We start from the raw sequence: 27,462 nt of genomic DNA on the forward strand, positions 1-27,462 counted from the left end.
GTGCCGTCACTTTGTTTAGACAGAACATTGGCTTGCAAAATTGGGAATGCAATTATCTCAGACCATATGCCAGTGTATTTAAATGTTAAAATTAAGGGTGGTGAAATAGATACACGGCAATGGCTCATGGACCCATTACTGCAAAGTTGTTGAGTACATTGCAAGAGAGTTCACGACCTTCTGGGATATCAACTCTTGTACAGCCAGTAATCCGGCAATACTTCAGGAGGTCACAAAGGCTTATTAACGAGGCATGATCATTTCGTATTCAATGACTAGGTGGAGGCAGAGGGAGGTGCAGCAACGGATGCTGGAAACTCAGCTGAAGGTAGCTGAGGAAGCATATTATGATGGGCCTTCTTTGGCCAAGCTGCAGCGGGTAACTGCTTTCTGGGCTGTTCTTGACTCATTGCACGCACAGGTGGCAAAACAAAAGGAGGTCTCCTTTGCTGAACAAAGATTGTTTGAATTTGGAGATAAACCAGGTAGGTATCTGGTATATCTGGCTAGAAAGAAAAATGCTTCCCAATCCATTATGTCTATTAGAGAGAAGGCGAGCACAGTTACCCATGAGTTGAAGAAGATCAATGTTAGATTTAGGGAATACTTCGCAGAGCTATATCGGTGGGAGGATGGCAAAGACGGTGCAGTGAGAATGCAATCTTTTTTTGAGAACCTGAACCTCCCCAATATAAACAGGTCTCCCTGTTAAATGCGCCCATGACAATACAAGAGGTGCAGGAATCAATAAAACATCTCCAGGGTGACAAAGCACCAGGGCCAGATGGATTTCGTGTGAGTTTTGTAAGGAATTCATAAATGTGTTGGTGGAGCCACGTTTGGGAATGTATATCTATTCATGTACACAGGATTGTCTTCTACCCTCTCTTAGGGAGGCTAATATCTCCCTTATTTTGAAGAAGGGAAAAGACCCCGAAGAATGTGCTTCATACAGACCAGTTTCACTGTTGAATGTCTTCTTTAAAATTCTGTCAAAGGTGCTGGCCCTGAGGTTGGAATAGGTATTTCCCCATATTATAAAAGATGATCAGATGGGTTTTGTTAAGGGCCTCCAACAATATCAGTAGGGTACTGAATATAGTGCAGCTATGCCAGCAAAGATTGATCCTGGGTTTGGTGGTCTCCCTAGATGCGGAAAAGGTGTTTGACCGGATAGAATGGCTGTACTTGTTTGGGGTCCTAGAGTGCTTTGATATAGGGGGAGTCTTTGCTTGGTGGTGCCGGTATTGTATAATGATCCTAAGGCGGCAGTCATCGCAAACAGTACTAAGCCGGACAACTTTAATATTGGGAGAGGTAGTCGACAGGGGTGTCCTCTTTCACTGCTGTTATTTACCTTGGCAATTGAGCCGTTAGCCAAGACTATCAGAAGGGATCCTGAAATAGTGGCGCCAAGTGTGGGAATGGGGGAAGCATAAGATCATCCTCTACACTGATGATGTCCTGTTGTTCTTGGCAAATCCGGAGAAGTCCGCTACTCGATTGATTAAAAAAAATTAACTTATTTGGCAGCTTATCGGGATGCAGGGTCAACTTCACAAAAGTGGAAGCCTTGCTTGTGGGGAGATTAGTGGAGGTGCCTGATTTGAAGGCTGGAATGCAGTTCCCATTTAGATGGTCATCAAAAGGTTTTTTTTGTATTTGGGAATTTTTATTACCCCTGCCTTCCACCAGCTGTATAAAGCTAACTATGCACAATTACTGGAGAGGATAAAACAGGATTTGCAGCGGTGGGAGGGATTACTGTTATCATGCTTAGGCCGAATAGCCCTGATTAAAATTAATGTTCTTCCTCGCCTGTTGTACCCCATGAGAATGCTCTCATTATTGCTACCCAGATGAGTGTTAAAGAGGCTCGGTGGGTTGGCTAGGGTCCTTTTATTTGGTGTCATAGGCGTCCCCTAATTAAATTTACTGAATTGCAGTTCCCGCAGGGTGAAGGGATGGTGGATCTTCTGGACTTGAAGAGATTTCAAATAAGCGCCCTGTTAGCATATGTGGGTGACTGGCTATAGAGAGGTTTCGGAGTTGATTTGGCTTGACTTTGAAGCTTCGCAGTGGAGATGTCCCCTCATTAATCTGTTATTCATGGATAAGATGAAATCTGTGATTGAGCAGTGTAAGAGCTCAATCACTTTAAATACGGTGAAAGCTTGGAGGATAATGAGGCAAGACGAGGGCGATTGGCTTCAGACCTCACTTTTTACCCCATTGGTGGGAGCCTAGGACTTAAACCTGGAGCAGTGGACTCTGGCTTTAAGCTATGGGAGAATAAGGGAATCTCCTGTTTGGGAGATTTATTCGAAGGGGAGGTCTTGATGTCATTTAGGCAGCTAAGTCAGAAATATGGATTGTCTAATTGGGACCTTTTCCGGTACTTTCAGATAATGAATTGTATACAGAGAAAGACTATGCTCCTGGCTCAGCCTTACAAGTTAGACGTGGAGAAAAGAGTGCTCTGGTATACTGGTGCCCCTTTAGTTATTACTTTATCATTTACAAAAAGGACGAGCCTTAGGAGATGTGGACTTGGAATCGGGAACTAGGATAGGATACTTCATTGGAAACATGGGAAAATGTAAAGAAAATCTCAATATGTAACAAAGTGTAGGCTATGCAATTGAAGATTTTACACAGGGCTCGTATGGAACCAGAGAGGCTAGCTACGTTCAAGAGAGGAGTGTCTCCATGGTGTCCCAAATGTAAAATTAGTATAGGCACTCTGACACACTGCTTTTGGTCATTTTACAAGACCCGGAGGTACTGGACTGCCATAGTAAGGGAGTGGAAAGAAATCCTGGGAATTGAAATCAAAGTGGACCTGGCATTTCTTCTTCTGAGGTTGCCAACTTTGCCCTCTCTGGAGGAACACGAGAAGAGACTGTGTAACATTTTAATGAATTGAATGTTGGAAAAACCCCAGGTCTTGTGGGTGGTGCAGGCTGGTGATGGAGCATCTCCCACAACACTACCTTACAAATATGGTGCACCACAAAATGGAGCAGTTTTATAAGACATGGTGGCCCTTTCTAAATTATATTGACGCAAACTTATCGCCCGTGGGGCCCTGGGATGGGGAAGATTGGAGAGGGGGGGAAATACAGGTACAATGACTGGTGCTCCCAGGGTTGGAGCTTCCGTGAAGGTGTGGTGGCTAAAATAGAATAAAGTAATGTGATATAATTTAATTGGAATTCAGCTTTATTTGTTTTTATTTAATTTGATTGTAGTTTAGTTTAAGTAGATACGTTAGTTATGGTAGATTATAAGGTAGTTTATTTTAGATTACTTACAATGTGGAAACAGGCCCTTCACACCGACCCGCCGAAGCACAACCCACCCATACCCTTACATTTACCTAACACTTATCTAACACTATGGGCAATTTGGCATGGCCAATTCACCTGACCCGCACATCTTTGGACTGTGGGAGGAAACTGGAGCACCCGGAGGAAACCCACGCAGACACGGGGAGAACGTGCAAACTCTACACAGTCAGTCGCCCGAGGTGGGAATTGAACCCAGGTCTCTGGTGCTGTGAGGCAGCAGTGCTAACCACTGTGCCACCATGCCGCCCCACGGTGTATTAATAGTATTGTGATGTGACATTGTTGTACTCTTTTTTTGTATTTGGTAATAATTTTTATGTATAGTTGCTTTGTAAAAGACTTGAAAAAGTTTTTAATAAAATATTTATTAAAAAAAGTGTCTACATTTCTGGAAAACATGTAATGAGTGAAGGATTAGGATACATAGATACAAGAAATAGCTGCTGAACTGAGGATCTTTCATCTTCCTGACATCAGATGATTGCTCATCTTCAAAATCCAACAAGCTTCATTAACTGGCTGCAATCAGATCAGCTAGTAATCTTATTGAATAGTGAAGCAGGCTTGAGGTGCTGAATGGCTTACTCCTCCTGATCCATATAATTGTACACAGGACTGTATTTTTAAGATTTAACCCCTCGTTGCAAGGCAGAGTTAGATTTTTGAGAAGAATAGTATATTTTTTGACAATTGTAGATAATGAGTTAATTTAATAAGTTGCAGATGATATTAATATAGATGTGAAGGCAAGTAGTGAGGATTACACTACATCTGCAGAGAGATGTAGACAAGTTAAGCAAGTGACTCAGACTTGGCAGTTGGGATGTAAAGGGTAAAAATGTAAGGTTATGTACTTTGGCAGGAAGCATAGAGAAGCTGAATATATGTAAGACCACTGAGGACTACAGGACAGAGAGATTTAGGAGTCCTTGTGCATAAATCACAAAAAGATAGCTTCTAAGTTCAGCAGGTAACAGGGAAGGCAATTGGAACTTTAGCCTTTATTCCAAAGAGAATGGAGTATAAAAATAGGGAGGTCTTGCTAAAAGAGTTTTACCACAGCTGAAATGCTATGGACAGTTTTTGCCTCCTTAACTAGGGAGAGATATATTGGCATTGGGGGCAGTTAAGAGAAGGTTCATGAGGTGAATGGAGGACTGTCTTGTGAGGAGAGGTAGAGTAGGTTAGCCATTCCTCATTGGAGTTTTGAAGATTGGAAGATGACCTTATTGAATCATACAAGACTCTTAGGGGACTTGTCATGAAAGGTTGCCTGTCAAAATGATGAGGAATTTCTCCTCTCAGAAGATAATTAATCTGTGGACGCCGACGAGGCTGAATCACAAAGTATATTCAAGACTGACATGGGTTTTAATCAGTAGGGGAAATTGAAGATTGAATGTAATAGGCAGGAAAGTGAAGTCAAGATTGATCAAATCAACCATGATTTCATTAAATGGTTATCAGATGGGCTGAATGGTCAACTTAATGCTCTTACTTTCTTAGGGTCTTATGATTAGATATGTTGCAAGTCCCAGTTCTTGAACCATGCTCACCATCAGTTTTTTTTAGATTAGATTACTTGCAGTGTGGAAACAGACCCTTTGGCCCAACAAGTCCACACCGACCCTCCGAAGAGCAACCCACCCAGAACCACTCCTCTATATTTACCCCTCCACCTAACACTACAGGCAATTTAACATGGCCAATTCACCTAATCTGCACATTTTTGAACTGTGGGAGGAAATCGGAGCACCCAGAGGAAATCCAAGCAGTCCTTTGTGTACAGGAAGTCATTCTGAGGTTATACAGGACTTTGGTGAGGCTTCTTCTGAAATAGTGTGTCCAGTTCTGGTTGCCTAGTTATAGGAAGGATATTATTAAGCTGGAGAGTGTTCAAGAGATTTACCAGGATCTTGCCAGTTGTAGAACATTTGAGTTATTAAAAAAAGGCTGGATAGGCTAGGACTTTTTTCACTGGAGCGTACGATTTTGAGAGGCAACCTGATAGAAGTTTATAAACTAATGAGGGGCATAGATGGAAGTTAATTGTAGTTGTCTTTTCCAAAGGATGGGGGATTTCAAGACTGGGGGCATATTTTTAAGGTGAGAGGACTGAGATTTAAAAAAGATATGAGGGGCAAACTGTTTACAGAGGGTGGCTCTCGTATGGAATGAACTTCCTGAGGAAGTGGTGGATGTGGATATAATTACAACATTTCAAAGACATTTGAATAAGTACATGATTTGGAAAAGTTTAGAGGGATATGGGTCAGGATTAGGCAGGTGGAAGTAGTTTATTTTGGGATTATGTTCAACATGAACTAGTTGGATCAACGGGTCTGTTTCTGTGCTGTATGACTCTGAAACCTACTATTTTCCATTTACATTGTAAATAACATTCACCGGTTTCTACATTTTTATAACGCATTAGAGAAAAGAATGTTATTTTTACATTCTAAGTACAACCGTTCTACGCTATATGAACAATGATGCTTCAACCCAATTGCATTGCGCACTGTTATAGAGCCACACCACGCATTTATTCCAGGTCAACCCCCTCTCCTACTTGAAGATGTCAGAGTAGAATGGAAAAGGAGTCACTTATGAAACAACACCCTGGCCAATTCAAGATTAAAACTGTGGGCGGCACAGTGGTTACCACTGCTGCCTCACAGAGCCAAAGACTGGGGTTCAATTCCCGCCTCAGGCAATTGTCTATGTGGAGTTTGCACACCTGTAATCCTGATGAAGGGCTTTTGCCCGAAACGTCGATTTTCCTGCTCCTCAGATGCTGCCTGAACTGCTGTGCTTTTCCAGCACCACTCTAATCCAGAATCTGGTTTCCAGCATCTGCAGTCATTGTTTTTACCTGAGCAATGAAGACAAATGTCTCAAATACCTTTTTAACCACCCTTTCTATATGTGATGCAAATTTCAAAGAATTATGTGCTGAACTCCTAGGTCCCTCTGTTTTACAACGCCACCCTAAGCCCCACCATTAATTGTATAAGCCCTATCCTTGTTTGTTCGTACCAAAATGCAATGTTTCACATTTATCCAAATTGAATTCCATCTGCCACTTTTCAGCCCATTGACCTTGAAAGTGGAGTTGCAGGTAGATAAGTTAGTGAAGAAGGTGTTTGGAATGCTAGGTATAGGGTGAGAGGGGCAAGATTTAAAATAGACTTTAGGGGCAACTTTTTTCACGCAGAGGGTGGTGTGTGTATGGAATGAGTTGTCAGAAGAAGTGGTGGAGGCTGGTACAATCACAGCATTTAAAAGGCATCTGGTTGGGTATGTGAATAGGAAGGGTTGAGAGGGATATGAGTGAAATGCTGGCAATTGGGACTAAATTAGATTAGGATATTTGGTTGGTGTGTACGAGTTGAACTGAAGGATCTATTTGTGTGCTGTACTCTATTACCCAGTTGGTCAAGATCTCTTTGTAATCTTAGAAAACTTTGTTCACTGTCTACTATGCAACCAATTTTGTTGCCGTCTGTAGACTTCCTAACCATGCCTTCTATATTTTCATTCAAATCATTTATATAAATGACAACCCAAAGAGGACCCAGAACTGATCCCTCTGGAATACTGCTGGAGACAGGGAATAATGTACACAAGGATTTGGGATGAGTATATATATATAGCCTGGATGTTAAAGAAGATTAAAAATTTTAGAGCCTGTATGTAAGGGGAGGCAATGCCCTAGTGGTCTTATCACTGGACTGTTAATCCAGAGGTTCAGGTCATGCTCTGGGGACCCAGGTTGGAGGATGAATAGAATTTAGTTTCATACTAATGATTCTAACACTGCATTATTGGTATCAGGTATGTATTGGCTGTGAATATAGAGTGGAACATTTTATATTAAATATGCTTGTCCCTCTCCTCCCACCCTATCCCAAAACCAATTCCCATCCAACAGGTGTCTCAGGCACCGTCTGAATTGGGACTAACTCAGATCAGCCCTGTGGAAATGGTAGAAATAACAACAGAATGTTCAGTTCAGAAGCAGGAATTGGTACCTCTTCCACCACCCAAGAAAAGACAACTTTGCACGGATGTAGAGTCCAAGAAAAGGTATGAGGAGGTTTTTTTAAAAAACTGTTTTCCATGTGAAAAAAAGGCAAGCAGGTTGTGTGGGCATTGATGCTTCAGAGTAAAATTGATTGTAAAGAAAAAATAAATCCAAAACCTTGTATTGGTATCGAGCCATACAAAATGGAAACAGACCCTTCGGTCCAACTCGTGCACGGCCATGAGGTTTCCCAATCTATACTAGTCCCATTTGTCTGTGTTTGACCTATATCCCTCTGAATCCTTCCTTTTTATTAACCTGCTATTTAAATGTTGTAATGGTACCAGCTTCCACCACTTCCTTTGGCAGCTCATTCCATATATGCACCACCCTATGTGTGAAAAAGTTGCCTCTTAACATCCATTTTAAATCCTACTCCCTCATCGTAAAACCAAGGCCTGTAGTTTTGAATTCCCCTAACCTAGGTAAAAGACCTTTGCTATTCACCTTATCTATACCCTTCATGATTTTGTAAACCTCTCTAAGGTCATCTTTCCATCTCCAGTGTTCCAGGGAAGAAAGTCCCAGCCTGTGCAGCCTCTCCTTGTAATTGAAACCTTCCAGTCCCAGTAACATCATTGTAAATCTTGATAGGAATGCATTTTTATTAAATCAGAACTTTTTAAAAGAATCAAGAAATGAGAAAAAAAGGAAAGAATTCTGAAAATCATTATCAGAAAACTGAAAGTAAAAGTTATTATTCCAGGTTTAAGTATTCATTGGACCCTAAATAAAATGAAGGGCTAATATGTCCCCTTTACAAAGCTGGCTGATCTTTTTATTTCCAGGATTTGTGTTTTTGTTTTTGAGCAGTCATTTCGTTTGAGATTGTCCTTGGGTGTAATCTTAAGCAGGCTAAAAGGATTCTTCTTTCCTGAAGAAGGGCTCATGCCCGAAACGTCCATTCTCCTGCTCCTTGGATGCTGCCTGACCTGCTGCGCTTTTCCAGCAACACATTTTCAGCTAAAAGGATATTTAATAAAACATTAATATTAGCACACCATCTTTAGTAGAAGAACATGTAATCCTACTAAAATTTTAACCACATCAAGAACAATATCTACATAAGATGTCAACAAATAAAAGGACTTAAATGCCATCTACTTCTAATTCAAGCATACAAATAACCCTTACTATGCCTGATGAAGGGCTTATGCTCGAAACGTCGAATTCTCTATTCCTGAGATGCTGCCTAACCTGCTGTGCTTTGACCAGCAACACATTTGCAGCTGTGATCTCCAGCATCTGCAGACCTCATTTTTTACTCTATGCACTTCTACTCCCATGAAAGTGACAAATCAAGCAAGGGTGAAGTCCTACATGAGTTCACATCCGTTTATCATTAGCTCAGTACCATTGTTTACTTGAAATCTAGAGTCTCCAAAGCCAAACCCAACCTCGTGATTAGCCAACATTGATGCATATATTTCTAGAGTGGACTCCTGGCTAATTTACTACTTTGTTTGACCTCAATCCTTCTCCCCTAGCACAGAATTTGAAAAGGTGTGCATTTTGTTGTAATATTGCAACTTTTTCTAATATAAGAAGAAAATAAGAGAAGTATTACAGATATCAGATCACTTAATGAAATCATTATTTTCTGTAACACAATTGAAAGCTTTGTCCAAAGTCTCTAATGGCTGTGCTAACACACAATAACCTTATCACTAGATTTGATGCTGATGCAGGTGAGCTGCTGAGTTGGATTGGTAAATCAAAGTGTGAGGTCGATGCCATGATGTTCAATGACTTCAGCAGGCAGAAAAATATATCTGGCATGAAGGCAAAGGTGAAGGTAAGATTTCAATTATAGAGACTTGTTTGTTTGAAAGAAAATACATTTAAGTAATGACTTTAAAAAGATTTCCATCTAGATGGTATTTAATCCTCACACGGAGAGCAGGGGAATAGCATGGCCATTGGGCTAAGGGATTCAATCGCAAGGGCAGCAGACAGGCCGCAAAAGAGACTCCAAAATGATATCTTGACATTCTAGTGCCATAGTCTGGGATGTTACTGAATAGCTTCAAGGCATGCTGGAAGAGGAGGGCAAACCAACAGTGATTGTGTACATATTGATACCAGTGACATAGTTAGAAATAGAGATGAGGTCCTGCAGGTGGAATTTAGAAAGCTAGGAAGTAGATTAAAGAACAGGATCCAAAAGGTAGTAATCCCTGAAACACTTCTGATGCCATGTGCTAATGAGTAAGAAAAAACAGGTGACGCCACAGCAGTAACGGAGGGATGACGTAGAATCCCTACAGTGTGGAAAGGGGCCCTTCAGCCCAACAAGTTCACACCGACCCTCCAAAGAGTAACCTACCCAGGCCCATTTCCTTATCCTATTATCCTATATTTATTCCTGACAATGAACCTAATCTACACATCCTTGAACACAATAGGCAATTTAGCATGGCCAATTCACCTAACATGTGCATCTTTCAATTGTGGGAAGAAACACATGGAGATACGGGGAGAGTGTGAAAACTTGACATAGACAGTCACCCAAGGTGGAATCAAGCCTGGGTCCCTGGCACTGTGAGGCAGCAGTGCTAACCACTGAGCCATCATGCCAATAAGCTCCTCAAACAAAGCCACATATGGGTAGAACGTCAGACCAAAAATGAACAATCATGATGCTGGGAGTGGACTGTAGCCCCACTAACAGTCTGAGAGAAATAAAGTGCAGATATAGAATCATAGACTCCTTACGGTCTGGAAGCATGCCATTTGGCCCATCGTGTCCACACTGATCCTCTGAAGAGCATCCCAGCCAACCGCGGCCCCAAACTACATTTCAGAGAACTGTAAAAGTGGTAGGGTAGAGACAGTTGGGAATTTCAAATGTCTCAACATTAACTGGACTAGTCATAGCATGAAATGTTTGGAGGTAATGGAATTCTTAAAATGCACCCAGTCGAGCTTTTTAAGCCAGTGTGTTGGAGGGCCCTACAAAGAGATGGGAAGGTCCTGAACTTAACTTTAGGTAATGAAGCCTAGCAAGTGGTTGAAGAATCCATGGGGAAGCATTTTGCATTAGATGTAAGATTGTTATGGAAAAATACAAAGATGGGTCTAAGATCCGAGTTCTATACTGGGCAAAGGCCCACTTTAATAAGATCATGATTTTTAATAAGATCAGAATGGACTGGGAATTGATAGTCAGTCCCTGGGTTGTGAACAGGTATCTTTTCTGAGTCCTTTTGTAAGTTGACTTTTATGCAAGTCCGAGCACAATGTAGGCCAAGGTAAAGTTGCTGTTTGTAAGTACATGAAATGTTCCTATGCCAGATATTTGAAATTGTACTCTCATATGGGATCACATTTGTAAGTCAGATGTTTGTATGTTGGGTGAACCTATACTTTTCAGTAAATTTGTAACAGAGCAATGGAATACATTCAAGAAGGACATAGGGGGAAATACAGGACCAGTATGTTATTGTAACACCCAAGGTGTAAAACAGCAAATTCTTTGTCTAGTCAGAGGGACGATGTGGCTTTAGAAATCAGGGAGAAGGACTGTGATATAATGAAAGAAGTTAGCATCCACAGAGGAGGTTCTGAGTGGTCTGGCAGGCCTGCAAGACCGATTGAAATGTATTCCAGTTGAGTGAGGCAAGGGAGGTAAAAACAGGGGTGTTGGCAAAAATTTTTCAATTCCATTCTGGCCACAGGAGAGATGCTAGTGGACTGAAAGACAGCCATTGGAATACTGTTATCCAAGAAGAGAGCAAGAGATAAACCAGGAAATACAGGTCAGAGCATCTAATCTCAGTGGTAGGGAAAGTATTGGAAGCAATCCCGAGGGACAGAATTAACCTATGCTGGCAGAGGCAATGATTAATCAGCAATAGTCAGCATGGATTTGTTGAGGGGAGGTCATGTCTGAACAACTTGATTGAATTTTTTCCACGTGTGTAGATGAGGGCAATGCATTTGATGTACTCTACTTGGTTGTCAGGCAAGGATTTTGATAAGGTTACATACAGGAGATGGATAGCATAGCTAAGAGGTCATGTGGGGAGGTGACAACCTACCGGTATTACCACTGGACTGTTAATCAAAAGACCCAGGCAATATTCTTGGGACCAGGGTTTGATTTCTGCCTTGGCATCTGGTGGAATTAGAATTTACCAAAAAAAAAACAATCTGGCATTTCTAGTCTAATGATGACAGTGAATTTGTTGTTGATTGCCAGGAAAAGCCTATCTGGTTCACTCATGTCCATCAGGGAAGGAAATTGGCATCCTCACTTGGTCTGGCCTACATGTGATTCTGGACTTGTAATAAGATTGACTCTTAACTACCCTCTGGGCAATTAGGGATGGACAATAAATATGGCACCTTCATCTTGTGAATGAAGTAAAAAATATGTGATCCGTGGAAATTGGGCAAATTGGATCTAGAGTTGACTGAGTGGCTGGAAGCAGAGGATGATGGTTGAGGCGTGTTTTTGTGATTGCAAGACTATATCCATTGGGGTTTTGGAGGGACTCCTGTTGGGCCCTTGTTATTAGATTAGATTTTTTTTAGACTTACAGTGTGGAAACAGGCCCTTCGGCCCAACAAGTCCACACCGACCCGCCGAAGCGAAACCCACCCATACCCCTACATTTACCCCTTACCTAACACTACGGGCAATTTAGCATGGCCAATTCACCTAACCCGCACATCTTTGGACTGTGGGAGGAAACCGGAGCACCCGGAGGAAACCCACGCAGACACGGGGAGAACGTGCAAACTCCACACGGTCAGTCGCCTGAGTCGGGAATTGAACCCGGGTCTCAGGCGCTGTGAGGCAGCAGTGCTAGCCACTGTGCCACCGTGCCGCCCACTAATTTGTGGCTTATGTAAATAATTTAGATTTGAATGTAGGAGGGTGGATAAATAAGGTCGTGAATGATTAGAAAATTGGTGGGTTGGTAACTTGTGGGGAGTATAGCTTTAAGATTACAGGAAGACGTGGACAGGCTGGTCAGATGGACTGATCAGTGGCAAATGGAATTCAGTCTGGGTAAGTGTGATGTGATGTGATGTACTTGGCAGGGCAAATACAACAGGGAATACATGATTGGTTCTTGGGAAAAGCCGAGGATCAGTGTGGCCTTGGTGTGCAAACCCACTGATCCCCAAGGTAATGGGACAGGTGGATAAAGTGGTGAGTAAGGTATATGGAATCCTTGCCTTCTTTAGCTGAGGCATTGAGTTTAATAGCAGGGAGGTGATGCAAAACTGTATAAACTACTGTTTAGCTCATGACTGGAGTATTGTGGAATCCATGTTATAGGAGGCATGTGACTGCGCTGGAAAGCTTTCAAACGAGATTTATCAATATGTTGCCTGGATTAGGGAGATTGGATAGACTGCGATTGTTTTCCGAGGAGGAGAGGAGATTGAGGAGGGTCATAATTGAGATGTATAAAATTAAAAGGGCAGGATAGATGGGAAGGAGCTTTTTTTTCCCCCTTGAACAGTGACTGGGGAAATAGGTTTAAGGTAAGGGACATGGCGGTCAGAGGGAATGTTGAAAGATGTTTTTCACCCAGAAGTGATAGTTGTCAGGAACTCTTTGCCTATAAGGGTGATCGAGCTAGAAATTTTCACTACATTTAAGAAGTATTTAGACCCACACTTGAGATGCTGAGGCATTTAAAGTCATGTGCCAGAAAATGGGATTTGAATAGTTAGGTGGTTGTTTGTGAACAGTGTAGACTCGATGTGCTGGAGGGCCTTTTTCTGTGCTGTAGACCCCCAGAGCTTTCTGGTTTACCCTGTTAGATTGCTCTGTAATACCCTCCAGTGATATCAGATAGTAAGGACCACAGAGACTTGGGCTGTTTTGTAACATGGATTTGAACCTCCTCCAGTAGTTGCAAAGCTTGTTGAAGAGTTCTAAGTAATTCAACTGGAGTGCTAAGATATTGCAGCACCATAACAACCCTGACACAGCTCAACATTATTGCCTTTCAGACAAGGTTCACTTCCTAACAATGTGCACCCCACCCTACAAATCCTGGCAATATTTTCCCAACCAGGGGAGGACAGTTTTATGGAGGTGGGATGAGGGAATGAGCTGACATACATGTTTGAGCAGTGGTGACCGTTGCAGGTAGGGTGGGGTATAGAAATGAGAGATTTTGAAGGTAAATGGTGAATATTGTTGGTAAAGTGAGAAATGCCCTTGAAGGGGCTTAGTGGTAAGTATTAGCTGGGTTAGGGTGGATAATGTTGGGGCAGGGAGAGTTGGTGAGTATTGTAGAGGAAGGAAGATGGATCAGGGATTGAGAGAAGAGAGCTGTGTAATTTTAAGGTCTATTTCAAAGCTCTGCCTCATTGGGGGAAAAATGTGCATCTTCAGGGGCATGATTTCTATTCATGATTAAAAAAAAGGGGCATGCCTTCGCTTAAGTTGCATTTCACCACTTGGACTGTCCAATATGCTTGTCATTGGATTCAAACTAAAGCTAAGACCAGAGGTACCAAAGATTGTAGCGTCAAAATGAAAATGGACAGTTTAAATTGAAATCAGCAGTGTGCATTCCTGCTGCTTCCTGAAAAATGTGAGAAATTGTACTATATTACTAATACTAACTGTCTTAATGGGTGGAGACACTAAGAATAACAATTGTAATGTTTTAATAAATTAGTGGAGTGTAAATACAGTGATCTTAAATTTGTTGATATAATTTGGTGACTTTAGGCTCTGGAAAAGGAGAAGGCTGAAAAAGAGAGACAATCAAAGTCATTAAAGCTGGTGGGACAAGCCTTGCTTGAATCAATGGAGAAAGGTAAAACCATATCAAGTCTACATATAGTAAGCATACTTCAAATCCTTGTTCTCAAGTGTTAAAAGAATTGGACCTTGAATGACTTTATTGAGTAGCAAATCTGCAGTAGAGAAGACTCCAAACTGCAGTCTTTGAATCTTATGATTCCTGCCCTCGAGACTTACTTTAATGCTAAATGACTTGGTCTTGAGTGTGTTTCATTTTTTATTCATTGACCTGATTTGTTTAAATTGTTCTGTCTTGCGTTTTTGGAACAGTTGACTTTTAGCCTTATTAATGGTGAACTCCTAATTTTCTGTTAGTAACTTCAGATCTAAGTTATATTGATTACAGCTTTTATATACAACCCTGAAGCTCCTGTATCACTGGAAGGCAGGAAGTGTTCACTTCGGAGCGTTTGAGCCGCATATTGTGTAATGATTCTGATCATGAAATCAGAGAAAATATTAAATGGATTAACTTTTCATTGGTTTTACTCTCATGTTCTTTCTTTTATATAAAAACAATAAATAATCAAACCCTGATGGTAGAAATACTTTTGGCTTGTAATAAAAGATGTCATTTATTTTCTAAATTTAATGGATTTTTATTGTGTAAAATGTTTTTTCATATTTGGACATGTGAATTCTAGTCTGCATGATTATCTTACCTATGCAACAGGCATGCTGGTAATTGACAGTGTAATTTACTTTTGATTGGAGTTAATTGCCTAACTAGTATGTTTTTCATTTCTCACCTGACAGCTTCTCAAAGTCTCATTCTTGTTGTTTCTTGGTAGCTCTTCTAAGAATGAATATAATCCCTTTCTAGCACAGGATAATTTCCTGCAGTATGCTGAGTGTTGGAGTTTTAGTCTCTATGAACTTTTGACCAGTCATTCTGACTTGATCAACATTGTACAATTGTTGTTACAGGTAAAATCCCTGAATGGGTTGGAAGTTATTTGTTGTTAGTCTGAATTTGTTGTTAGTCTGTTCTGTTTTACTCTAAAGTAGCTGAATATGTTTTAAACTAGTGGGTACAATTGCAATCAAAGGCATCTAGATGAGAATGAGAATAGGAAGGATTGAGAGGGAGATGAGCCAAATGCTGATAAATGGAATCAGGTCAGATTGGGATGTCTTTGGACTGAAGTGTCTGTTTCCATGCTGCATGATTCTATGTCTGTACACTGGTAATGGGTATCCTTGTCATTAGAAATGCTTCTTCTGGGTCATTCAGATTTTTTGCTATGAAACTTTCAGTTGGACTCCATGAGTCGACTTTGTCTCTTTACGACTCTCCCTGGCAACTTTAATGGTTTGGATTGCCATCAAGGATGATTTTGCTGCCTGGTGTCATGTGACAGCTATGCAATTTGGGATTAGGGCCAGAAAATATACCACCTTTTTTGAGCTGTCCATTTGCTCTGAAGATGGAGCATATAAATCAACAGTATATGAGATTGCGTTAGTTTCAAATACAACTAAAGTCTTGCATCAAACCTAATTAAATAATAGGGAGCAAAAGCAGAAATTGCTGGGAAAACTCAGTAGGTCTGGCAGCGTCTGTTGAGAGAAAGCAGAATTAACATTTTGTGTCTATTGTTTCTTGTTCAGCACTTCATTTAATGAAAACTTAACTCTGATTTCTCTCCACAGATGCTACCAGACCTGCTGAGCTTTCCCAGCAATTTCTATTTTTGTTTCTGATTTCCAGCATCTGCAGTTCTTTGTTTTTTTTAAATTAATAGGAAGGGAAGATTAATTCATTGTGTTAATAACCAGGTGAGTTTAGAAATGGAGTGATGAGATTCTCAATTCCTACTTGCAATTAAATTGAAAAGTGTTGTTTTTATATTTAAATCCATACCCCTAAACTGCACTTTGAGTTTACTCATCAGGAAAATATAATGTAGATTTCATTGTGTGTTGAGCCATGTTGCTCACCATTGTGTACGTATACATATACAATGTAAACTTCTTGCAGAAGGACTACCAACAGAGGAAGTAAACCACGTACTGGAAAATCTGTCAGTAGAATGGAAAGATAATAACCAGAAAATGGACAAGCTGAATAGAAAATTGCAGTATCAAGAGAATATTAACTGTATTTATTCGGAAGTGCAAGACATTGAAAAAACTCTGCAATCCAAAGAAGACTGGCTGAAATGTGCAAATAGTGCTGCATTGAAGGAATCCTGTGAGGTGAGTTATTGTCGACACCAATGATTCCAAAATGTTTTCTCACATGACCTTTTGGTTAAAAGCACGAGAGCAGAGTAAGGAGAACGGAAGCTGGGAGTGGGGAGTAAAGACCTTTGAGTAAGGCAGTGCTCCAAAGCTGCCAATACTGTCCCCAAAATCCCCACTTTGTGAAGACCTGCCCTATGCTTGGGGTATTGTCACATAGCTTAATTGAAGAGGATGAAAGAGAGCATTCAAAATTAACTTGGAATTAGTACGCAGAAAATAATAATTCAGGAAAATAAGAAATAAACTTTGGGAGCATGTACTTATTTTGAATCCTCAATTGTATCGCCCTAAAGTACAAATAATCATAGACATCATAAATGTGAGCTTAAATGGACACACAAAGTAATTTCTGATGTTATAGATGACTTGGGTAGCTTGTAATGAGTTTGCTGAGGGTGTAGAAGCTTCAGCACATGTATGAGGCAGTTATTTGGAAATTGAAATTGTAGTGAATATGTATATATAAACAGCCTGGATTCCACACATTAGTGAGGCCCCTTTTACAATATTGGGTGCAGTTCACCTGTCTCTCCTACAGGAAGGATGTTGTGAAACTTGAAAGGGTTCAGAAAAGATTTACAAGGATTTGCCAGGGTTTGAAGGTTTGAGCTATACAGAAAGGCTGAATAGGTAGTGACTGTTTTCCCTGGTGCGTGGGAGGCTGAGGGGTGACCTTATAGAGGTTTATAAGATCATGAGGGGCATGGATAAAGTAAATAGACATAGTATTTTCTCTGGAGTGGGGAGTCCCACTGGAGGGTTTAGCATTAGGGTGAGAAGGGAAAGATTTAAAAGGAAACTAAGGGGCAACTTTTTCACGCAAAGGGTGGTGTGTGTGTGTGTGGAATGAGCTGCCAGAGGAAGTGTTAGAGGCTGGTACACATACAACATTTAAAAGGTATCTGGATGGGAAGAGTTTAGAGGTCTATGGAACAAAGTGCTGGCAAATAGGACTAAATTAGGTTAGGATATTTGGTCGGTGTGGATGAGTTGGACCAAGGGGTCTGTTGTTGTGCTGCACATCTCTATATCTCTGTAAACACAAGTTATTTAATTTCCAAATAGTACTAGATTAAGAGTACAGTTCAGGCTGAAGAAATAACCATGTAAATGGGCAAGTTTGTGGAGAACGTTTGCAAATAGGCAAACTAATAGAAGATGACATTCAGTGCAAGCATAAGTGACAAGCGTTATACATTGTTAAAACAAGTGGGATGCATTGATGTTAAATTAGATAGAGGGAAGACTGAAAATAATCTGGTGTTCAACTGAGTTCAATCTTTACACTGGATGACCATTGAAATGAGCAAATACTGAACCATGTGTATATCTGCTGTGGCTGCAGCTATACAATGCTCTACAACACCAGTGAGTTTTCTGGATATCTGCCGATTGAAATTCCCTGTTGCATGCTCCACAGTTAGTGGTGTCTTGGCATTCACTGAGTTTGTATATGAGGTCCTAGCACATTGGAATGACATTGGAATTTAATGAACTGAATTCCAACAATCGGGAATGCTGAGGCAGTATTCTGATAGCGGTAGTTGATTATTGTTGATTTTCTCACTCTAGTTTCAATTAATTTGTGTTCATTTTTCATTTTTCTTTTCTGGCCAGGCTGACTCACATTAATGAGTTAGATAAAATTGGCTCACATCTCCATTAATTGATAGTTACACAGATTCTGATTAACTTTCTGACCTGTTCTCATTCAGTGTCATAGTCATAGAATCCTACAGCACGGAGACAGGCCCAAATTGGTCCATGCCCAACAAAATGTCCATGCTAACCCCATTTTCCTGCACTTGGCCCATATCCTTTTAATCCTTTCCTATCCATGCATTTGTCCAAATGTATTTTAAATGTTGTTAATGTACCTGTCTCAACCTCTTCCATTGGCAGCTCATTCCATATCTGTACCACCCTCTGTGTAAAGAAGTTGCACTTCAGGTTTCCTTTTATTCTTTCCCCTCGAAACTTAAACTGATACCCACTGATCCTCGATTCCCCAATGCTAGGAAAAAGACTGAATACATTCACTCTATCCATACCTCTTATTATCTGATACACCTCTATAAGGTCCCCCTCAGTTCCCTATGTTGTAAAGAGAAAAATCTAAACTCTCCCTATAACTCAAGACCATTGAGTCCAGTCAAAATCCTTGTAAATTTCTTCTGCACTCTTTGCAGTTTAGTAACATTAAAAATCACACAGCACCAAGTTATAATCCAACAGGTTTATTTGGGAGTACTAGCTTTCAGAGCACTGCTTCATCAGGTAGCTATAGAGCAGGATCATAACACACGGAATTTATAGCAAAAGATCACAGTGTCATGCAAATGAAATGATATATTGAACAAACCTCGATTGCTGTTAAGTCTTGTATCTTTTAGAATTGGTTACAGGTTTCAGTTCATGAATATGTAAATCCCCAAACTACTTTGAAGTCACATTCTTGAGATAACTTAAGGTTTTATATTTAAAAATTGACATCTCAGCTCAGACGATTCATGGAAGGTGTGAGGTTAGAGTCTGTCTGTATCCTAATCTTGAGTCAGGCTGGTTCTATTTCCAAAGTAGGAATTTATAAAATATTACTTGGATTGACTGCCTGCAGATTATTTGCTTTTTGAGCGAAAGAGAATGTGTCTGCAAATACAATTCTGCAAATGCAAATTCACCCATAACCGTGTGTGTGTGTGTGTGTGTGTGTGTGTGTGTGTGTATGAGAGAGAGAGAGTGTGTGTATGTGAATGTCTGCATGTGAGTGTGAGAGTGCACATGAAAGTGTGTGTGTTTGCGTGTGCTCAGCTGTGTGTGTATGTGTATGAGTATAAGCCTGTGAGATTCTGTGTGTTACGTATGAGAGAGTGTCTTCATGAGTGTGTAAGTATGTAAGTGTGTGTGTGAGAGAGAGAGTGTACAGTGTAGTCGGGTCACCTGTAGTGTGACATGAACTCAAGGTCCTCATGATTATCGAACTTGGCTATCAGCCACTGCTTGGCCACTTTTTGTTGTTGCGTTTCCTGAAATCCGCCTTGGAGGATGGCCACCTGAAGATCTGTGGGCCGAATGTCCCTGACGGCTGAACTGTTCCCCGAGTGGGAGGGTACGTCCCAGTCTATCGATTGTTGCGCAGTGTCCATTCATCCATTGTAGCATCTGCTTGGTCCTGCCAATATACCATGTTACGTACTTGGTGGGTGGTGTCCCTACATGGGCTGGTGGTATCCATGTTGTCACTGACACATCTAACAGCAGTTGTCATGATTGGATTGTATGGTATTGTGGTCGATGTTGTCCTGTAGTTTGCTGCGAACAATGGTCTGTTTAAGGTTTTGTGGTTGTTGAAAGGCGAAAAGTGGAGGCGCAGGGAAGATCTTGGCAAGATGCTTATCCTCATCGATAACGTGTTGCAGGCTTCCAGTTGCTTCCAGCTTATAATAATATCCTTCCTACAACAGGGTGACCAAAACTGAACACAATATTCCAAGTGCAGCCGCGCCAATGTCCTGTTTAACTGCAACATAAATTCCCAACTTCTATACTCAGCGCCCTGACTGAGGAAGGCGAGTGTACCAAAAGCCTCCTTCGGTGCCTCTCTACCTGTAACTCCGCTTTGAGAGAACTGTGAACCTGAGCTCCAAGGTTCCTCTGTTCCACTACACTCCTTAAGACCCTACCATTCACCATGAAACTCCTACCTTGATTTGACTTTCTAAAATGCAAGACATCACTTATCTATATCAAACTCCATTTGCCATTTCTCAGTCCATTTTCCCAGCTGATCAAGGTCCTTCACCACTGTCCACGATACCGCCTATTTTAGTGTCATCAGCAAACCTGTCTAGACATCCTCCCGCCCTGTCTCCTGTCTACGCCTCCTCCCGCCCTGCCTCCCGTCCACACCTCTTCCTGCCCTGACTCCTGTCTATACCTCCTCCCTCCCTGCCTCCTGTCTACACCCCTCCCGCCCTGCCTGCTGTACTCCTACAACTATCTCGACAACACCTCCTCCTTCCTGTAAAAATGCCATCCCTTATTCCCAATTCCTCTGCCTCTGCCGCATCTGTTCCCAGGGTGAACAGTTACACCACAGAAAATCCCAGATCGCTGCCTCCTTCAAAGACCGCAATTTCCCCTCCCACAAGGTCGACGATGCCCTCAGGTGCATCTCCTCCACTTCCTGCACCTCTGCCCTTGAACCCCACCCCTCCCAATGCAACAAGGCAGAACCTCCCCTGTCCTCACCTTCCACCCCAGCAACCTCTGTATACATCGAATCATTCTCCACCACTTCTGCCACCTACAAACAGATTCCACCACTAGGGGTATATTTCCCTCACCACCGCTGTCAGCATTCCAGAAAGACCATTCCCACTCCCTTGTCAGATCCACACCCCCCATTCTCAGAACCTTCCCCAGTCATTGCAGATAGTGCAAACACCTGCACCCACACCTCCGTCCAAGGCCCCAAAGGATCCTTCCGCATCTGACAAAAATTTACCTGTACCTCCACAAATGTCATCTACTGTATCCGTTGCACCTGATATGGTCTCCTCTGCATCGGGGAGACGGGACATCAACTTATAGATCATTTCAGGGAACACCTTTGGAACATCCGCACCAACCAACCCCACTGCCCTGTGGCTGAACACTTTTACTCCCCCTCCCACTCTACTAAGGATATGCAGGTCCTGGGCTGCCTTCATCACCAAAGCTTAACCACCTAACACCTGGAGGAAGAAAGCCTCATTCTCTGTCTTGGGATCCTGCAATCACAGGAGATTAATGTGGATTTCATCAGTTTCCTCATTTCCCCTTGCCCCACCTTATCCCAGTCCCAAGCCTGTAATTTGCCCTCTTGACCTGTCCATTGCCTTTCCTATCTATCTGCTCCATCCTCCTCAACGATCGATTGCCTTCTCCTCCACCTTCATCTGCCTATTGCATTCTCAGCTACCTCATCCCCCAACGCCATCCTCCTCCAATTTATCTCTCAGTACCCCCCCAGCCCACAGGTATCATTCTTGATGAAGGGTTTATGCCCAAAACATCAATTCTCCTTCTTCTCGGATGCGCCTGACCTGCTGCGCTTTTCCAGCACCACACACACAACTCTGATCTCGAGCATCTGCAATCCTCACTTTCTTCTTACTAATCATGCTTTGTATGTTCTCATCCAAATCATTCATGCAGACAACAAATAGTAATGGGCCCAGCACTGAGGCACTCCCACTAGTCACAGGCCTGCAGTCTGACCAGCATCATTCCCCTATTACCCCCTGTTTCCTACTATCAAGCCAATTTTGTAACCAATTTGCCAGCTCTCCTTGGATTCCATGCAATTAAACCTTCCAGAGGAGCTTACCTTGTGGCACCTTATCAAAGGCCTTACTGAAATCCAGATACCGCTCTGCCCTCATCAACCTTCCTGGTCACTACTTCAAAGTATACTTAACAAACTTGAAGCATAATCTCCCATGAAGAAAATCATGCTGACTATTCCTAATCAAACTCTGTCTTTCCAAATGCATGTATATCTTACCCCTCAGTATCTTCTCGAGTAACTTATCCGCCACAGGTGTTAAGCATACTGGTCTATAGTTCCCAGGCTTTTCTTTGAAGCCCTTCTTGAATAGTGGCGCAACATTTGTTACCCTCCAGTCTTCTGAAACCTCACCCGTGGCTAACGATGATGCAAAAATATCAGCCAGGCCTTCGCCATTTCTTTTCTAGCCTCTTGCAGTGTTTTAGATATTTCTTGTCAGGACCAGGACATTTATCCACCTTCATACATTCTAATACATCCAATACCTCCTGTTCTGTGAAATGGACTGCCCCCAAGATATGACCACTACCTTTGCCAAGTTCTGAAGTCTTCATGTCTTCTGCCATGGTGTAAACAGAGAAGAAATATTGATTGAGGACTTTGCTGAACTCCTGATGTTCTACACATAAATGTCCACTTTGGTCCTTGTGGAGTCCTATTCTCTGTCTTGTTATTCTTTTTCCTTTAATACATTTAAAGTACCTCTTTGGCTTCACCTTAATCTTCTCAGCCAAGGCTATCTCATGCCCCCTTTTCGCCCTCCTAATTTTTATCTTCTTTAAACCACTACAGAGGAACCTCGATTATCTAAATGAGATGGGCGGACTATTCGGATAATTGATTGAATGCCTCTCCTCTATGAAGTTTCCTTCTTCCTCGCTCTGTCTGACTCACACATACACACACGCGCGCGCGCACACATGCACATGCACACACACACACACACTCTCTGTCTCTGTGTCAGGGTTTGTTTCTGAGCAGACACACTCTTGAATGTAAGGGACCTGTAGCATTGCTGGCACCACCCCCCCCTCTCCCCAATCAGTTCAATGGGATTGACACAGCAAGCACTTGCTAAGTCCGCTCCCTGTTCAGGAGACTAGGCGGCAGCACATTGTGCGGCTGCTCCCACCCACTGTTCCCCCCCGCGCGTCCCCCCCCCTCCCCTCCCCTCCCCCTCCTCCCCTCCAGACAGCTGGACTGGACACCAACAGCAAGACTGCTGCTGCCTTTGGGATGGTGAGTCTCAGAATAGCCACACATACAACTTTTTACTGCAACCTTTTGACAAGTTACACCTTTGCCCTGTAGAGGACAACACTGGGGAGATGATCAGGGGAAGCGGGGTTTAGGGTACACCCATATGTAGAACTCCAGAGAAAGAGACAGAGAGATCAATTGATCGATCGATCGATCATTTGGGGATGGGCACTCATCGATGTCCAGGACTATTCTCTGCAGCATTTCACTAAGCCTTAAACAAAAGACACGATCAGTATTGGAAACATGTCTTTGATGTAATGTTTCTATCAGGATCTTGAGATCTTCTTCGGATAATCCGTGATTCGGAAAATCGAGGTTCCTCTGTACATTCCCTATATACCTCAGGGGCTCCCTTGATCCCAGATGCCTGTACCTGAACCAAGCCTAATTTTTTCCGGTCAAAGCCTCAATATCTCTTGTCATTCAGGGTTCCCTATTCCTGCCAACTTACTCTTCACCCTCTCAGGAATGGATAGAACTTGAACTCTAGCTATCACGCTTTTAATGGTCTCTCAATTATCTTTCCTTGGAAATTATTCTTCAGTAAAACCATTTTTTTAAGTCACCAAGTTAACAGTGGTGTGCTCAGTTTCTAAAGTACAGCTTTCACGCCAGTGTGCTCTTTTTAGTCAGCTGTACTTTACCTGTTTTGACCTTGCTGGCAGATGTACCCAAGAACCCATGTAATCCTACATCTGTAGGAAATCTGGTTTGAGAGATAAGAGGAAAGTAAATGTCAAGCCAGTCACTCTTAACAATCTTTGAAAGGAAAGAAAAAGGAACAATGGGTTATCGTCGTATGCCTACTGCATTTACTTAATGCGTTAACTCTGGTTGGAATTAGGAATATTGAAGACTGATTCTTGAAAAGTATAATGTAATTTGGCAAGCATTCTTGCACACCAGAGACAGAATGCACATCATTGATCTTGGATCAAATCTGGATCAAAATTGAACTAAAATTTGACAGTGAGGAAGGATGTGGCAGGTTACAGTGGGATATAGATAAACAGCAGAGTTGGGCAGAAAGGTGGCAAATGGAGTTCAATGTAGGTAAGTGTGAAGTGATTCACTTTGGTAAGAGTAAGAAGAAGATGGGGTACAGGGCTAATGGTTGGATACTTGGTAGTGTGGATGAGCAGAGGGATCTTGGTGTCCACATACACAGATCTCTGAAAGTTGCCACCCAGGTAAATAGTGCTGTGAAGAAGGCATATGGCGTACTGGCTTTTATTGGTAGAGGAATTGAGTTCCAGAGTCCTGAGGTCATGTTGCAGTTGTATAAGACTCTGGTGCGGCTTCATCTGGAGTATTGTGTGCAGTTTTGGTTGCCATACTATAGGAAGGATGTGGAGGCTCTGGAACGGGTGCAGAGGAGGTTTACCAGGATATTGCCTGGTATGGTAGGAAGATCGTATGAGGAAAGGCTGAGGCACTTGGGGCTGTTTTCTTTGGAGAAAAGAAGGTTTAGGGGTGACTTGATAGAGGTGTACAAGATGATTAGGGGTTGAGATAGGGTTGACCATGGGAACCTTTTTCCACGTATGGAGTCAGCTATTACGAGGGGGCATAGCTTTAAATTAAGGCGTGGTAGGTATAGGACAGATGTTAGGGGTAGATTCTTTACTCAGCGAGTCGTGAGTTCACGGAACGCCCTGCCAGTAGCAGTGGTGGATTCTCCCTCTTTATGGGCATTTAAACAGGCATTGGATAGGCATATGGAGGATAGTGGGCTAGTGTAGGTTAGGTGGGCTTGGATCGGCGCAACATCGAGGGCCAAAGGGCCTGTACTGCGCTGTATTTTTCTATGTTCTATGTAAATATGAAAGGAAGTTAAATTAATTCTTATGTTGCAACTAATCTCTATTATTGCAGTAATTTGCAGCCCATTTCTTGGTCTTGATAACAATTATTCTGGTTCTTACAACTGCAATTAAATTGGCAATAAAACTGGTCAGGTTGGAAGGAAGTGTTTACAAAATAAACAATTTGGCTTATTCTTTTACAGTACAGAAAGATGTAGCTCCTTTAAAATGTATTGTTGTTTTAGACCTTATACTTTCTTTCTCTGCAGTATGAAATCAGCCAACTGAATGAAATAGCTCCGCTAGTAAAGAAACTGCTAGCTCATGGGGAAGTCCTTAGCAATGAGCCTGAAGCTCCAAGCTTCCTCCAGGAAGACCTTAGTAATTTCAATAACCGATTCAGGTCACTTCTGCAGAAACTACAGAGCAAGCACCATGTACAATTCGGTGAGTCTGCATAAGATTATCCTGAAGAAAACTGCGAAGTTACTGTCACGTTTCTTACTAACTGATGCATTTTTGTTATATCTGTGTTTCAGTTTGTGAAAGTGTTGTTGGATGTAAGAACAGGAATAGGCTAATTAGCTGCTCTGCTGTGAGATCATTGTTGTTCTGTACCTTAGCTTTATCTATATTCATTTGTTCCATATCTCTTTATCAATAACTTACGAAAACCTACTGGTTTCACTTGATCCTCAACATCCACTGTAATTAGGAAGAAAGTTCCATGTTTCCATTGTAATTCTTGGGTGAAAGAGTGCTGGCCTATCACTCATTTTAACACAATGCCCTTTTATTCTAAATTGATCTGCTAGAGGACATAGTGTCTATGTATCTACCTGACCACATCCCTTTATCATTTATAAGACCTTGATTGTGCCAGATTTCTAAACTCACTGGATTGCAACCAAGATTCTCCAATCATTCCTCAAAAGTCAATGGGTTAGTGAATCTGTGCTGCACTAACTTCATATCCTTCCTTGGGTTTGGAAAGTTTGTTCTATTCTTGACTACTTCTAATTTTATGTATCAAATTGAAATCAGAAAATAATTTGCAATGGGTTCTTCTCCTCCTCCTCTCTACCCCCCCCCACTCCTTTGCTATTACTTTATGTCTCAACAGTTTATTCTTGGCCCTCTCCAATTTCTCCCTCGAATACACATCCAAAATCACATTTCAGTTTGCATGTACATTGATGCCTAGCTTTACCTTACCACCCTATTACAACTACTGCACTGTTGTTGAATCATTAGACTGCTTGTTTGACATCCAGTATTGGATGAGCAAATTTCAATGAAGTAAATTAAATACTTGGAAGCTATTGTTTTCATTCCTCACTCCAAATTCCTTTCCCTAGCTACTGACTCTATTCATTTCCCTGAAACTCTTAACTTGAAACAAATTTGTTTGCAATTTTGGTGTCATATTTAACAATATGATGAGCTTCCAACTGCATCTTCACTATATGTCTGAGATTGCTTATTTCCACCTCCAGATTGTCATGCAACTTCACCCTTGACTCAAATAATCTTTTGCTGAAACTCTTATCTATATCTTTGTTACCTTTAGGTTTGATTATTCTTTTGAATAATCACTGGTATCTCACATTCTGTCTCTGCGAACTTAAGGCCTTCCAAAACACTTTTGTCTACAACTTAACTTGCAGCAAGGGTAGATGCTGGGACCATGTTGGCCCTCATTGGGCAATCAAGAATACGGAGCCACAGTGTGGATATACTTTAAATATGTCCTGTCCCACCAGCAGGACAGACCTGACAGAGGTGGCAGCACAGTTTGAATACAGTGGAGAGTGTGGTGCTGGAAAGGCACTGCAGGTCAGGCAGCATCCGAGGAGCAGGAGGGTCGATGTTTCGGACAAAAGTCCTTCATCAGGAATGAGGCTCTTTGCCTGAAACGTCAGCTCTCCTGCTCATCAGGTGCTGCCTGATCTGCTGTGTTTTTCCAGCATCACGCTCTCGACTCTAATCTTCAGCATCTATCGTCCTCACTTTCGCACAGTTTGAATACAGTCAGGAAGGAATTGTCCTGGGAATGCTCAGCATCGACTTGAGACCCCATGAAGTCTCATTGTTTCCAATTAAACATGGACAAAGAAACTTCCAGCTGATTACCACGTATGGTCTAGATTAGATTAGATTAGATTAGATTTACAGTGTGGAAACAGGCCCTTCGGCCCAACAAGTCCACACCGACCCGCCAAAGCGCAACCCACCCATACCCCTACATTTACCCCTACCTAACACTACGGGCAATTTAGCATGGCCAATTTACCTAACCCGCACATCTTTGGACTGTTGGAGGAAACCCACGCAGACACGGGAGAACGTGCAAACTCCACACAGTCAGTCGGGAATTAAACCCGGGTCTCGGGTGCTGTGAGGCAGCAGTGCTAACCACTGTGCCACCATGCCGCCCATCAGTCGGTCCTCCCTCAACTGATGAATTGATACTCCTCCAAGTTGAACAATACTTGGAGGAAGCACCGAGAATGGCAAAGGGCACAAAATATACTCTGGGTGGGGACTTTCATGGTCTACCATCAAGAGTGACTCGGCAGCAGTGACACTGATTGAGCTGTTTA

At 42.0% G+C, this 27,462-nt stretch overlaps 1 protein-coding gene across 11 annotated transcripts in view; it reads left to right on the plus strand.

Moving 5' to 3' along the window:
- Positions 1-27,462, plus strand: part of LOC132819922 (utrophin-like) — a 751,240-nt gene that overhangs the window by 229,711 nt on the left and 494,067 nt on the right. For all 11 annotated transcript variants that reach the window (XM_060831897.1, XM_060831902.1, XM_060831903.1 and 8 more), the window contains 5 exons: positions 7,282-7,436; positions 9,106-9,229; positions 14,138-14,225; positions 16,194-16,411; positions 25,129-25,306. In XM_060831897.1, coding sequence (XP_060687880.1) covers positions 7,282-7,436; positions 9,106-9,229; positions 14,138-14,225; positions 16,194-16,411; positions 25,129-25,306 — 763 coding nt within the window. The remainder of the gene's footprint in view (positions 1-7,281; positions 7,437-9,105; positions 9,230-14,137; positions 14,226-16,193; positions 16,412-25,128; positions 25,307-27,462) is intronic.

The sequence above is a fragment of the Hemiscyllium ocellatum genome, chromosome 10 (assembly GCF_020745735.1).
Source record: "Hemiscyllium ocellatum isolate sHemOce1 chromosome 10, sHemOce1.pat.X.cur, whole genome shotgun sequence".
Lineage (NCBI taxonomy): Eukaryota > Metazoa > Chordata > Chondrichthyes > Orectolobiformes > Hemiscylliidae > Hemiscyllium > Hemiscyllium ocellatum.